The 15,774-nt window shown below is 40.4% G+C and overlaps 1 protein-coding gene across 2 annotated transcripts in view; it reads right to left on the bottom strand.

Moving 5' to 3' along the window:
* Positions 1-15,774, bottom strand: part of Bub1b (BUB1 mitotic checkpoint serine/threonine kinase B) — an 85,127-nt gene that overhangs the window by 33,577 nt on the left and 35,776 nt on the right. For both annotated transcript variants that reach the window (XM_045157345.1, XM_045157344.1), the window contains exons 6-12: positions 15,421-15,590; positions 12,093-12,307; positions 11,695-11,786; positions 8,485-8,714; positions 5,976-6,088; positions 4,498-4,607; positions 3,178-3,227 (exon numbers count right to left, since the gene is read on the bottom strand). In XM_045157345.1, coding sequence (XP_045013280.1) covers positions 3,178-3,227; positions 4,498-4,607; positions 5,976-6,088; positions 8,485-8,714; positions 11,695-11,786; positions 12,093-12,307; positions 15,421-15,590 — 980 coding nt within the window. The remainder of the gene's footprint in view (positions 1-3,177; positions 3,228-4,497; positions 4,608-5,975; positions 6,089-8,484; positions 8,715-11,694; positions 11,787-12,092; positions 12,308-15,420; positions 15,591-15,774) is intronic.

Raw genomic sequence — 15,774 nt, 5'->3', positions numbered from 1 at the left:
AATAACTGCTATCCTGTGTTGTTTCAAAAATGAAATGCAGAAGGGTTTTGGGATATTTAAAAACATGTTTTTAAGTGTAACCCTATGCTGGAGAGATAACTCAGGGGTTAAGGCACCAGCCTGTAAAGCTTAACAACCTGAGTTCAATTCCCCAGCACCCATATAAAGCCAGATGCGCAGTGGTGAATATATCTGGAGATGGTTTGCAGTGGATGGAGGCCCTGGTATGCCTATCCTCTCACATGCAAATGAACCACACATGTACCTCTCTGTATATATGGCTTTATTTGGCTACTGGGGAATTAAATCTGGGCTTTCAGGCTTTGCAATCAAGTGCCTTTAACCACTACCTTTCCAGCCCTGCAATTTTCTTTTAGTTATTTTAAAAATTATAGCTCTTTTTATTTATTTATTTACTTGAGAGAGAGAACGAAGCAGAGAGAAGGAAAATGAGCCACTGTAAACTAACTCCAGATGCATGTGACCCCTTGTGCATCTGGCTTATGTGGGTCCTGGATAGCTGAGCTGGGATCTTCTGGCTTTGCAGGCAAATTCCTTAACCGCTAAGCCATCTCTCCAGCCCCCTGCAATTTGTTCTTATAACTACAAAGTTCAAGCATATGAAAGTAGATATTACTATAGAAGAATTTAATAACTGTCTAAACATGAACAGCCCTTTTTTGGTCTATTTGTTTGGTTTTTTCATTTATTTATTGTGTTTTTAATCAAGGCAATGTGTTACTGTACTCCAGGCTGACGTGGAACTCAGTGATAGACTTACTTCAGCCTCCTGCCAAACCTCACCTCAGACACAGCTGACAATCTTGCTTCATCTAACCCCCATCCCCTGCAATGCCTCTAGTACTAGAACCCAGCACATGATTCTGAAGCAAACACAAAGCACATCATTCTATCTATAAATATTTCAGTATGCTTTTCTAAATGAGGCTTTTAAAAAGTCTTATCTTATGATATAATAACTATTAATTCCTGAATAAAAAATACCTAGCCATAAGATCTACATTTTACCATTTAAAATGTTCTTATCAAATATTTTTATTTATTTGCAAGCAGAGAGAGACAGAGAGAGAATGGGTGTTCCAGAGCATCCAGCACATTTCTACAAATGAACTCCAGATGTATGGATCCTTTTGTGCATCTGGCTTTATGTGGGCACTGGGGAATTGAACTTAGGATATTAGGTTATGCAGCCAAGCACATTAACTGTGAGCCGTCTCTCCTGCTGGCTCAGAAGATAAAGGCATTTGCTTGCAAAGCCTAATGGGCCTGGGTTCAATTCTTCAGTACCCACATAAAGCCAGATGTGCAAAGTGGCATATGTGTCTGGAGTTCATTTGCAGTGGCAAGAGGCCTTGGCACACCTATTCTAACTCCCTCCCTCTTCCCTCTCTGCTTGCAAATAAACAATTATGTATATATGTATGTATGTATGTATGTGTGTGTATATATATATATATATATATATATATATATATTTTTTTTTTTTTTTTTTTAAAGTGTATTTGAGGTTTGGAGAAATGGTTCAGCAGTTAAAGCACTGGCTTGCAAAGCCTGCCAGCCTGGGTCCAATTCCTCATTACCTATGTAAAACTACAAGTATAATGTGGAACATATACCTAGAGTTTGTCTGCACTGGCAAGAGGCCTAAGTATGCCAATACTCTCTCTCACAAATGAATTAATATTTTTCTTTAATAGCTTTTACAACTTAAAGAAAATGTGAAATATGTCCTTGTCAACCAAAGTTAATAGATGGAAATAACATGTAACAAATAACATGTTTTAAAAAATTATTTATTTATTTATTTGAGAGAGAGAATATGGGCACACTAGGGCCTCTAGCCACTGCAAACGAACTCCAGACATGTGTGCCCCCCTTGTGCATCTGGCTTACATGGGTCCTGGAGAATCGAACCAAGATCCTTTGACTTTGCAGGCAAACACCTTAACTGCTCAGCCATCTCTCCAGCACAACGTGTTTTTTTTTTAACAGAAGAGAATAACAATTTGACTATGAAATGCTTTTAATTTGTTTTTCCTCTCCTACCTAAAACTATTTTCCTTACAGTGTTAGCTGCTAGACACTACTGCTAATAATGCTTAACTCAGTGCAGTAAGACTCAGAGCAATAATTAAAGTGGAATATTAGCTGGTTTTGAGTATAAATTTAAAATTCTAAATCAAATATTCAAATTATTAAAATTATTAAACCAGATGGAGAATGGAATTTCAAATGGGAAAGTGTGGGGGTGGGGAGGGAGGGAATTACCACGGGATATATTTTATAATCATGGAAAATGTTAACAAAAAATAATAGCTCCTTATAAAATAAAAAAAAATTAAAAAAAATTATTAAACCAGCTGGGTGTGGTGGTGCATGCCTTTTAATTCCAGCACTTGGAAGGCAGAGGTAGGAATATCACCATGAGTTCAAGGCCAACCTCAGACTACACAGCGAATTCCAGGTCAGCCTGGGCTAGTTCAAGACCCTACTTTGAAAATACAATATATAAATAAATAAATAAAAATTTTAAATCAAATATTTCAAAACAGTAAGGAATCTTACAAACCTATACTCAAATGTCTATCTGAAATCATATTTATAACAACTTCCATGATTCAAATATAAAATAAGCCCCTATTCCCCCTCTTTTATTCATTCATTCATTAAAATTTTTTTAAAGTCATGGTCTCACTCCAGCCCAGGCTGACTTGGCACTCATTCTATAGTCCCAGGCTAGCCTTGAATTTACAGTCATCCTCCTAACCCGTCTCTCAAATGCTGGTTTAACTGTGTGCCACCATGCCTGGCAGGCTGCTCTCTTTTAATTCCTTTACTATGATTAAGAAAAATGCTTACAGGGCTGGAGAGATGGCTTAATGGTTAAACACTTGCCTGTGAGGCCTAAGGACCCCGGTTCAAGGCTCAACTCCCCAGGACCCACGTTAGCCAGATGCACAAGGGGGCGCACGCGTCTGGAATTTGTTCTCAGTGGCTGGAGGCCCTAGCACGCCCATTCTCTCTCCTTCTCTCTATCTGCTTCTTTCTCTGTCTGTCACTCTCAAATAAATAAATAAAAATATTTAAAAAAAAAGAAAAATACTTACAATTTTTTTACATGACATAGCTCCTCATGAGGCTAACAATATCACTCACCTTCAGAGTGAGGCTGTTCTTGCAAAATGTTTTCTGTAAGTAAAGTTTCCCTGTGGAGAATTTTGTGTTAAAATATGTATCAATAACCCACAGAAAGAATTATTTTAATTTTTTGAAACAGGATCCCATGAATTCAGGCTGGCTTCAAACTTGCTTATGCTATGTAGCCAAAATGACCTTGAACTCCGACCTTCCATCCTCTACCTCTCAAATGTTGGCTTTAGAAACATTGTAAAGATGTTTTTATTTATTTGAGAAAGGGATGGAGGAAGAGAGAGAATGAGCACTCCAGGGGGTCTCCTACTACTGCAAACAAACTCCAGACTCCTGTTCCACTTTGTCCATCTGGCTTTACAGGGGTACTGGGGAATTAAACCTGGGCAGTTAGGCATTGCAAACAAATACCTTTCACCACTAAAAGTCAGCCAGCATGGTGGCACACACCTTTAATCCTAGCACTCAGGAGGCAGAGGTAGGAGGATCGCTGTGCATTCAAGGCCACTCTGAAACTCTATAGTGAATTCCAGGTTAGCTTGGGCTAGAGTGAGACCCTACCTCAAAAAACCACACACACAAAAAAGTCAACACTATGTATCCCCTCCCTCAGCACAAAACCTTATGTTATGGGGCTGGAGAGATAGCTTGGTGGTTAAACACTTGCCTGTGAAGCCTAAGGACCCCCCCCCACCAGTTTGAGGCTCAATTCCTCAGGACCCATGTTAGCCAGACACACAAGGAGCACACGAGTTCATTTGCAGTGGCTGGAGGCCCTGGAGCGCCCATTCTCCCTCTCAAATAAATAAAAATAAATTAAAAAATTAAAAAAAAAACCCTTATATTATGATAAGACTTCCACAGCTCAGTACGCAAGTAAAGCCAGATGCATAAAATGGTACACAAATCTAGAGTATTTGCAGTGGCAGGAGGCCCTAGTGAATCCATTCTCTTTTCAAATAAATTAATAAACAAATAAATAAACTATATGATATCATGATTCAATAGTTGTAAGAGTCTATAAGACTTCAAGACACCAGAGTAAAAAGACTACTGTACGGCTGGAGAGATGGCTTAGTGGTTAAGGCGCATGCCTGCGAAGCCTAAGGACCCCAGATCAGTTCTCCAGGTCTCACATTAGTCAGATGCACAAGGGGGCACATAGGTCTAGAGTTCGTTTGCAGTGGCTACTAGAGGCCCTGGCATGTGCACACTCCCAACCCCCATCTCTAATAAATAAATAAATAAATATCTTAAAAAATCTTTAAAAAAATACTGTAAATGCTCTCTTAATATGCAATCTATCCTACACCAATGTGATCTTACCTAGGATAAGAGTTTGGTGGAGGAACACAGGACAGTGACATTCCTGGTATTTCTTGAGACTCTGAAGCAGTTTGCAGTTTGGTTGTCTCCTTTGTAAGCACCTTTTCTTGCTGTTCAGTTTAAAATAAATAAAAATTAGACCAGAAAGATGGCTTAGTGGTTAAGGAGCTTGCCTGTGAAGCCTAAGGACCCAGGTTCAACTCCCTAGTGCCCATGTAGCCAAATGCACAAGGTGGCATGTGCACCTGGATGTGATTTGGCTACAGGCCCTGGCATGCCCATTCTCTCTCTCAAATAAAGTCATTATTAAAAAAAATAAAAATAATGTTTCTCTCTCATCTAGAAAATGCTATTTTTAAGCTCTAACATTAGCTTTGACTGTACTCCCTAAAATATCTGTTAACCACATGAATGTCAGTACCACAAAAAATTTATTTTCCTAGTAAAATTTGTACTGTTGCATTCAACTGAGTAGTGCCAAACATGCTGAATTTCACTGACAATTTTTTTTTCTTTTCTTGACATAAGGTCTCACTTTGACCAAGGCTATAATTTACTATGTAGTCTCAGCCTGGCCTCAAACTTACAGCCATCCTCCTACTTCTGCCTTTTCAGTGCTGAGTTTAAAGGCGTGTGCCACCATGCCCAGCTCCATTGACTTTAAAACAATGTTTTATTTTTATTTATTTATTTATTTGACAGAGAAAGAGGGAGAGAGAGACAGAGAGAAAGGGCATACCAGAGCTTCCAACCACTGCAAACGATCTCTAGATGCTTGCACCCTCTTGTGCATCTAGCTAAAGTGGGTCCTGGGGAATTGAACATGAGGTCCTTTGGCTTCGCAGGCAAACGCCTTAACCACTAAGCCATCCCTCCAGCCCTTTTTTGTTTTTTCAAGGTAGGGTCTCACTCTAGCTCAGGCTGACCTGGAATTCACTCTGTAGTCTCAGGGTGGCCTTGAACTCATAGGGATCCTCCTACCTCTGCCTCCCAAGTGCTGGGATTAAAGGCTTATGCCACTACGCCCAGCCTTCACTGACAACTTTTAATGGAACTAGAATAAAAACATCAGAATTATGAAAATAATAGAGTAAGAAGTCAATAAGTTGAATTACTTACTTTGTAAGCTATAAACACATCATTTGAAGTCACTAATTTACTTTCCTCCTACTAATAACTAAGAAGCTATCAAAACTGAATAGGGATTGGAAAAACTTTAACCTATACTTTCATATTGTTTAAATTTATTTCAGGCAGGGTATGTAGCTCAAAGGTAGAGGGTTTGCTCTAACATGCTTAATGCCCTATATTTGACCCTGATCATTCAAAGAAAAAAAATAATAAAGCTAGCTAGAGATATGGTTCACTGGTAGAAAACTTGCTTAGAATATATAAGGCCCTAGGCTTAATACAAAATGCCAAAAAAGGTCAATTTCTCAATATTCATTAATTCCTATATTAAAAAAATAAAAAATTACCAGATCTTCAGCTCTTCCTTGCTGAGTTGTTTGGATTTCCTTTAGCTTTTTCTCCATCTCTTCAATCTGCTTCCTCATTTCTGCTCTTTTCTCTGCACTGGTCAATAGCTCAGCTAGAAATAGTTAAGTTAGTTGAGAATTCCTCCTCACAGCAATTCTTCCTGTTAAAAACTAACTGTGGGTGGGGATTTTATCCTCAGCATGTGTATGACATATGTATCACACACACACAGAGATGATGAGTGGGGCTTGCTGGCAAAGCCTATGGACCCAGGTTCGATTCCCCAGTACCTATGTAAAATCAGATGCATAATCATAATGCATAAAATCAGATGGTATGCGCAGTTTGCAGTGGCTAGAGGCCCTGGTGTCCCCATTCTCTATCTGCCTCTTTCTCTTTCTCAAATAAAATACTAAAAATATTAAAGTAAAAAAGAGAGAGATGTAGCTCACTTGGCAGAGTTGCCTAGTATATATGATGAAGCTCTGGGTTGGATCCTCAGTACCATATTAAACTAAGTGCAGTGGTGCATACTAGTAATCCTAGCTCTGGTGAGGTGGCAACAGAAGAATCAGAAGTTCAAGTTGGAGGCCAGTCTGGATACAGGACTCCCTGTCTCAAAACAAAACAAAACACCACCAAAATAAAATGAAAGGAAATAGAGGCTGGGGGATATAGCTAGTGATAAAAACACTAGGTTTGTATATACCAGATGTGAAATCGAATCCCGGTACTGCAAGCAAACAAACAAACCAAATAAATGGTATGTATGATATTTACAGGATTGGTAAAAGCATGAAAGATCATTCAGAAAAACTGACATGATAAAAGTGAAACCTGAGCTGGGTGTGGTGGCGCACACCTTTAATCCCAGCACTCGGGAGGCAGAGGTAGGAGGATCACTGTGAGTTCAAGGCCAGCCTGAGACTACAGAGTGAATTCCAGGTCAACCTGAGCTAGAGTGGGACCCTACCTCAAACCCCGCCCCCCAAAAAAGGAAGTGAAACCTGAATAATAAGGGGCTAGGTAAAAATCTGGGAAAAGTTCTCCAATAGGGAAGATCACTGTTATTAAGAATCTAAAGGAAAGCTAGCTTGGTTGAAGCATAGTAAGAGGAGAAATAGGAAAAGATAAGGTTGGAGAAACAGACAAGGGCTAAGTCATGCAGTGTTTTAAAGAAATAGCCACTGGATTTGGCATAAGGGTTTCTGGTGACCATAAGCAGAGCTCAATTTAAAAAGACTCTATGGGCTGAAGAGATGGTTTAGTGATTAAGGCACTTGCTTGCAAAGCCTAAGGACCTAGGTTTGATTCCCCAGAACCCATTAAAGACAGATATACAAGGTGGCATATGAATCTGGAGTTCATTTGAAATGGCTGGAGGCCCTGGTGCAACCACTCTCTATCTGCCTCTATCTCTCTCTCAAAAATAAAAAAATAAATAAATAAATTTTTTAAAATTCTTTATTGCTAGGTGTGGTAACACATGCAATCCTAGCACTTAGGAGGCTGAGGTAGTAGGATCACCGTTCGTTCAAAGCCACCCTGAGATACATAGTGAATTCCAGGTGAGCTCAGTGGTTAAAGGCCTTGCTTACAAGGCCTGACTGCCTGGGTTCATTTCCCCACGATTCACATAAAGCCAGATGCACAGGGTGGCACATGCCATGCATCTGCATCTGGAGTTCGGTTACAGTGGCAGAAGATCCTGACAGGCACATTTCTTTTTCTCTGTCTCTCCTTGCCAATAAATAAAACTAATTAACAACAACAACAAAAAGTCTTTAGCCAAGTGTGGTAGAACATGCCTTTAGTCCCAGCACTCAGGAGGCAAGTGTGAATTCTAGGCCAAACTGGGACTACAGAATGAGTTTCAGGCCAGTCTGGGCTATAGTGAGGCCCTACCTTGAATCGTACCCCATCCACTCCCCCCCAACAAAAACAATGTGTGGACTGGGGAAATGGCTTAGCGGTTACAGCATTTGCCTGCAAAGCCTAAGGACCCAGGTTCGACTCCCCAGGACCCATGTAAGCCAGATGCACAAGGGGGCACATGTGTCTGTAGTTCATATGCAATGGCTAGAGGCATACCCATTCTCTCTATCTGTCTCTTTCTCTCTCATAAGTAAATAAATAAATATTTAAAAACAACAACCATGTCTTTAAGAAATAATATAATGCACTACTCTAAGTGATTGAGTATCAAAGTATTAAGAAAAAGGCATGCACGTGCCAGAGATCACAGCTGTCTGCTTATTCTGTTTCAGAATTTTGTTCCTGGAGTCCAGAGCAGCTGCTTTACTCCTGAGCACCGACTTATTTTTCTCTTTCAAGAGGTTTTCTGAGAGGCAGCAATGGGAGTTCAGCACACATTCATAGAGAAACAATACAACCACAGAAACATCACACAAAGCAGAAATAATGGGAGTAATTTTCCTTAAATAATATATCAGCTCAATCTTCCTACGAAGTTGTTTCCACAAATTTGGACTAGATAAATTCACATACCTTCCCTTTGTTCTTTGAGTTTCTTCCGGAAAGCTTCAGCCCGGATTTCTTCAAAGGAAAACTCCCCGACTCCTGCATAAATCTTCTCTTTACAATACATTATCTTCTCTTTCTTTTCTTTAGACTCTTGCTGATGACTTTGAACCCTTTGCAGGGGATCTCCTTCTTCCTTTCCAGGCTTTCTGGTGCTTAGAATGTGGTTTATACTAGGTTCAATTTTACATGGTGTCCTAAAGAAGTAATAATTAGGGCTGGAGATATGGCTTAGCGGTTAAGCGCTTGCCTGTGAAGCCTAAGGACCCTGGTTCGAGGCTCGGTTCCCCAGGTCCCACGTTAGCCAGATGCACAGGGGGGCGCACGCGTCTGGAGTTCGTTTGCAGAGGCTGGAAGCCCTGGCGTGCCCATTCTCTCTCTCTCCCTCTATCTGTCTTTCTCTCTGTGTCTGTTGCTCTCAAATAAAATAAATAAAAAAAATTAAAAAAAAAAAAAGAAGTAATAATAAGTAGAAAGTCAAATAAGTCATTTCTTATATATTATAATTTAGGAATATAGAACATGCAGTATGTGTGTGCATGTGGAGTATGTCTATGTATACAGATGTGCAGGCCCTATGCACATGTGTAAGCTGGTTAGAAGACTTCAGGTGTCTTCCTCTATTGATTGCTCTTCCCACTTTATTTCCTTGAGACAGGGTCTCTCAATGAACCTGGAGCTAGTGCCATTTTTCAGTTAGACTGGCTGACCAGAGAGTCTGTGTGATTGTGTCACCACTTCCCTCAAGGCTGGAGCTATAAGCAAACATGGCCATGCCTACTAGAGATTGAAGCTAGGTCATTAAGGTTGCTCAGCAAACTCTCCAACCTACTGAGCCATCTTCTCAGCTCCACTTCTTACATATTTTGTCCAAACAGATGGACAATGCCAGCAGCAAGACTATATATGATTCATTTGGAAAAAATAAAAAAGCAGGGGCTAGAGAGATTGCTCAGTGGTTAAAGCACTTGCCTACAAACCCTAATGACCCAGGCTTGATTCCCCAGTACCTGTGTAAAGCCAAATGCACAAAGTGGAGCGTGCATCCTTAAGTTCATTTGCAGTGGCTGAAGGCCCTGGTGTACCTTTTTTGTCTCTCCCTGACTCTCTTCTTTTCTCTCTCCCTGCTTGCAACTAAATAATTTTTTTTAAGAAAAGAAACAAAAATGGTAAAATTTAAAAACAGGAGCAGAGCCAGGTGTGGTGGCACATGCCTTTAATCATACTACTTGGGAAGCTGAGTTAGGAGGATGTCAGCCTGGGTGCAGCAAGACTCTACCTCTAAAAACCTGTGCTGGACATGGAAGTGCTTGCCTACGATCTCAGCAATTGGGAGGCAGAAACACAAGCATTAAAAATTCAGTCAGCTTGAGTTGGAACTACAACCTTGTTTCAATAGAGATAAGATGAATAGATAATAGATAGGTAGATAAATAACTCATAGCTCAACCTAATGGAAAATGTGTAGACATGTCAAACAAGACATTTGTGAAAAAGAACTACTTAAGTAAAAATGCTGGTTCAAATTCCCTAGACCTACATAAAAGCCAGAAGCATGCACACCCACACCCACACCCAATAAATAACTAAATAATAACTAAATAACTAAATTTTTGTTGTTGTTGTTCAATGCAGGGTCTCGCTCTAGCCTAGGCTGACCTGGAATTCATTATGCAGTCTCAGGCTGGCCTCGAACTCAGTGTTCCTCCTATCTCTACCTCCCAAGTGCTGGAATTAAAGGCATGCACTACCACACCCAGCTAAAAAAAAAAATTTTAAGATTTTAAGTAAGGTTCAAAATTCAACAACATATTAACTTTAATGTAATTTATATTTCTGCAAAGTAACTTAAACATTAGAGAAAGTAAATATCTATTTACATGATATTTCTATAAAGGCTTGTATGAATTTCATTGGAATAATGTCCCTTGTTTTGAGATCAGCTCAGACCGAACTTTTGCACAAAACTGTATATAATTTTGTATTCCTATATTACCTAGCATACAGTGAGAGCTTTAAAGAGATATGAGGAAACTTATACTGAGACAGAGGATTGAATCTAGTATTAGAACTCAGCATTGTTTAACTATTAGACTGAATTTCAGACTGATTTATCTACTCACCAACACCTAGCATCATTTTTCTTACAACAAAAATGCTAAGGGAACCAGTGTGATGCCACACACCTTATATTCTAGCACTTGGGAAGCAGAGGTAAGAGGATCACTATGAGTTCGAGGCCACCCTGAGACTACAAAGTGAATTCCAGGTCAGCCTGGGTTAGACTAAAACCCTGACTCAAAAAACCCAAAATAAAGCCAGGCATGGTGGTGCACACCTTTAATCCCAGCACTCGGGAGGCAGAAGTAGGAGGATCGCCAGGAGTTCGAGGCCACTCTGAGACTACATAGTGAATTCCAGGTCAGTCTGGGCTAGAGTGAGACCCTACCTCGAAAATCAAAACAAAACAAAATTAAATTAAATTAAAAACCTAAGGTTAAGAAGAAGGGGAAGAAAATGTCCAGAAAGAAAAAACACAATAAAAGATAAAACAATTTCATTTCTAATTGCTGTCAATAACAAAAGCAAACATCTTATTTAAATCACAGTTCTTATCTTTGTTACAGTAATATAACTATATAAACCTAATTAATTATTAATTAAGTTTATTACCAAATAAGAATAGTAGTAGGACGCTGGGCATGGTGACTCACACCTTTAATCCCAGCACTCAGGAGGCAGAGGTAGGAAGATTGCCGTGAGTTCGAGGCCACAGATCAGCCTGGGCCAGAGTGAGACCCTTCCTTGAGAACCAAACCAAACCAACAAACAAAGAGAGTACTAGGGCTGGAGAGATGGCTTAGTAGTTAAGGCACATGCCTACAAGGACCCAGGTTCGATTCTCTCAAGTTCCACATAAACCAGATGCACATGGTGGCGCATGCATCTGGAGTTCGTTTGTAGTGGCTAGAAGCCCTGGTGCACCCATTCTCCCTATATCCCTCCCTTCGTCTCTAATAAATCAATAAAAATAATACTAGATTATCAATAAATGTTACACACAGCTTTATCTGGCTATGGCAACTCCCACAGGAAAATACCTTTGGAACTATAATAGGAATCTCTGCCCATTCTGTCCACTCTTAGTCATTTATGTTATTTGGAAAGCAGACTTACATAACTGGATGTTGAGCAGTCTCTTCCACATATGGAGTAAAACTGGGAAGCACAGGGGGTATGGTTGTCACAGAAATTGGATTGCCATGAGGCTAAAAATGAAGAAAATTTAAATGTTCACCATTTTACATTCTGCTACAACATGTGGTGATTATGCCTAAATATTCAAGAAGTGAAGAGATGAGGGGAGTGATACACAACTATAATGCCAGCACTCAGGGGGCTGAAGCAGGACTGACAGTTCTAGGTCAGTTTGAGCTACATAATGAGATCCTATGTTGTGATCCTGTCTGAGAGAAGAGTATGTCTTATGTTGACAAACACATATATTTGGTACATTTAATTTTAGCAAAAAAGGTTGATGCTGAGAAGTGATGTTGGAAAATATAAGTCCATACCCTGTATTCCAAGGGCCTGTCTGTGTTCCAAGGGCCTGCTTGCAGCTCATTTTCTTTGGCCCTTGGGATAGGAGGTGCCATCCATGGCTGAAGTGTAGGCTTAGAAAACTCTGCTGTAAAACTTTTATCAGCATTTTCATCAAAAACAGTAATTTTACGATTGCTTTGTATCTGCTGAGGAACTGGATTTTGCAATCCTCTGCTCTGACCTGGAGCTAAAAGAAAAATATTAAAATATCATGCCAAATTTTGAGATATACAACTTAGATGCTACTTAAGGTATATCTATTCTTTCCCAAATCAAGGAGTATACTTACACTACCATAGAACCAAAACACTTAAAAAGCAATCAAACCCAGGTTGTTAGGCTCTACAGGCAAGTGGCTTAACTGCTAAGCCATCTCTCCGGCCCCAAAATCTTTTTTATTAAAAATTACTTTATATTTATGAGAAAGAGAGAGAGAGGAAGAGAGGGAGGGAGGGATAGCGAGAGAGTGAGAGAAAGAGGCAGATACAAAGAATGGGCACACCAGGGCCTTCAGCTGTTGCAAGCGAACTCCAGACGCATGCACCACCTTGTACATCTGGCTTATGTGGGTCCTTTGGCTTTGCAGGCAAATGCCTTAAATGTTAAGCTATCCTTCCAGCCCTAAAAAAAATTTTTTTTCAAGGCAGAATAACACTCTAGTATAGGTTAACCTGAAACTCATTCTGTAGCTCAGGCTAGCCTTGAAATCATAGCAATCCTACCACCTCTACCTCCTGATTGCCAGCATTCAAAGCATGTGCCACCACACCTAGCTTCTTTTAAAATCTAAATGAGACTAGGGCGATGGCTCAGTGGATCAAGCACTTGCTACACAAGCATGAGTAGCTAAGTTGAAATCCCCAGCCCACAGAAGCAGTGACAGGATTAATTCATAATCAGCTAGTCTGGCACTTCAATAGTGAGTAACAAAAGAGACACCCTGCTTGGAATGAAGTGGAAGGCAAGGACAGTCATTTAAAAGTTATCCTCTGACCTCTACATGCATACCAGGGCAAGCAAGCACCCACTCAACCACACACACAATTTAAAAATATTAATGAGTGAACTAATAACATTTTTATCCATTCATATTTTCTCAGCCAGGCATGGGACTGTACACCTTTAATCCCAGCTCTTGGAAGGCAGAAGTAGGAGAATTTGGTGAGTTTGAGGCCAATCTGGAACTATAGACTAAAGTTTCAGGTCAGCATGGGCTAGAGTGAGATCCTACCTTAAATAAACCAATCCTCTCCCCCACTACTAAACTGGGCATCATGGCACATTCTTTTAATTTCAGCGCTGGGGTGGCTGAGGCAAGCAAATCATGATGGGTTCTAGGCCACATAGGGAGTTCAGGATCTCCTTGGCTACATACTGAGACCCTGCCTCAAAAAAAAAAAAAAAAAAAACAGTCATTGTTACTTTAAAAGAAAAAGTTGCCAGGCGGGGCGGCGCACACCTTTAACCTCAGCACTTGGGAGGCAGAGGTAGGAGGATCACTATGAGTCTGAGGCCACCCTGAGACCACATAGTGATTTCCAGATCAGCCTGGGCTAGAGTAAAACCCTACTGCTGGGAGGAAAAAAAAAAAAGTTTATTATATGGTGGCTCATTCCTATCATTTCAACACTTGGGAGGTAGAAAATCAGGAGCTCAATGCCAGTTTCTGCTATACAAGCTCAAGATCAGCCTGGGCTCTGTCAGACAGTACCAGAAAGGGGAGAAAAGCTTATTCATCATATTTAAGTCCAATTTTATCTTTCTCTAAAGCAAATAAGCCTTATGATAATACCTGTTATACTACTACATCTATCTTCTTTCAATAAACTTTTATCCAGAAACATACATTCTACTAGCCAGCCAGGTGTGGTGGCACACATCTTTAATCCCAGCACTCAGGAGGCAAAGGTAGGAGGATTTCTGTAAACTTGAGACCACTCTGGGGCTACAGAATGGGTTCCAGGTCAGCTTGGGCTAGAGTGAGATGCTACCTTGAAAAAAATGAAAACAAAACAAAAAGATGTGGGCTGGAAAGATGGATCTGTGGTTATAGGTGCTTGCTTATAAAGCTTGTTGGCCTGGGTTTGATTCCCTAGTACTCACATGAAGTCATGTGCAAAGTGGCACATGCCACTTTAAAGTGCATTTGCAGTGGCAGGGAGCCCTAGAAAGCCCTTTCTCTCTTATAAACACACACACAATTTTCTTTTGGGGGGGGGGAGCAAGAATAGAGAGAGAGGGAGAGAGAGAATGAATGAATGCACCAGGGCCTCTAGCCATTGCAAATGAACTCCAGATGCATGTGCCACTTTGTACACCTAGTTTTACATGGATACTAGGCAATCAAACTTAGGTCATTAGGTTTTGTAGGCAAGCACCTTAACCACTGAGGTATCTCTCCAGCCACCACCCCTCCCCATTTTTTAAGATGCATTCTTGGCCAGGCATAGTGGTGCATATGCCTTTAATCCCAGCACTAGGGAGGTTGAAGTAGGAAGACTGCTGTGAGTTCAAGGCCATCCTGAGACTACATAGTAAATTCCAGGTTAGCCTGGGCTATAGCAAGATTCTACCACCCCAAAAAAACAAAAAATAGCCAGGCGTGGTGGCACATGCCTTTAATCCCAGCACTTGGGAGGCAGAGGTAGGTGGATCGCATGAGTTTAAGGCCACCCTGAGACTACATAGTGATTTCCAGGTCAGCCTGGATTACAGTGAGACCCTACCTCAAAACAAAACAAAACAAACAAACAAACAAAAAAAACCCAGAAAATAAAAATTAATAAATAAAAAAGATGCATCCTGAACTGGAGAGATAGCTGAGCGGTTTAAGATGCTTGCGTGCAAAGCTTAACAACCCAAGTTTGATTCCTCAGTGCCCACGTAAAGCCAGATGCACAAAGTGGAACATGCATCCTTGGGGTCTGTTTGTAGTAGCTAGAGGCCTATCTGTCTGTAGGTGGGCATGGTGACTCATGCCTTTAATCCCAGCACTCTGGGAGGCAGGGGCAGGAGGACCACCATAAGTCTAAGGCCACCCTGAGTCTACATAGTGAATTTTAGGCCAGTCTGGAAAAAACAAAAACAACAAAAGACAAAAAGAAGCATTGTAAACAGGTTCTTTTGAAGATTGTGACACAAAACTGCTGATACAGTTTTATTGCCCACCAGCTCTTTTTTGACTTCCTTCTTTTGATACCTAGTACTCTAGGACAGTGTCCACATATGTATCTATGCATTGTCTTACATACTTTGCCTACCATAAGAGTCTGGGCTTTCCAAAATATTTAATGAACTTACCCTTGAGAGCACCTCCTACACGGCTAATGGGAACTCTGGCTGTTTTTTTCCCTTTGCTCTTTAATTCAGCTAGTGTGCTTCGTTGTGGGTCAGAAGATCCAGAAGCTTCCTCTTCCTCTTCATTCTCCAGTGCCAAGAGAGCTTGTCGAGATACTCGAGCCTGGAACTGTCTAAAGAAGACAAAGGAAAATTAACTTTGGTTGAAATGGCTATTATTCACCAGGCTCACAATTTTCAATCTACTAAAGAAAGCAAAGGTAAAGAATAGACTAAGAGGAGAAACATAGAAAAGTCTTAGGAATAACAAAACAAAAACTACAAAAAATAAATTAAAAAAAATAGAGAGTTGGGCAA

The sequence above is a fragment of the Jaculus jaculus genome, chromosome 8, assembly GCF_020740685.1.
Source record: "Jaculus jaculus isolate mJacJac1 chromosome 8, mJacJac1.mat.Y.cur, whole genome shotgun sequence".
Taxonomy (NCBI): domain Eukaryota; kingdom Metazoa; phylum Chordata; class Mammalia; order Rodentia; family Dipodidae; genus Jaculus; species Jaculus jaculus.
This window is presented reverse-complemented; position numbering and strand designations above follow the sequence as displayed.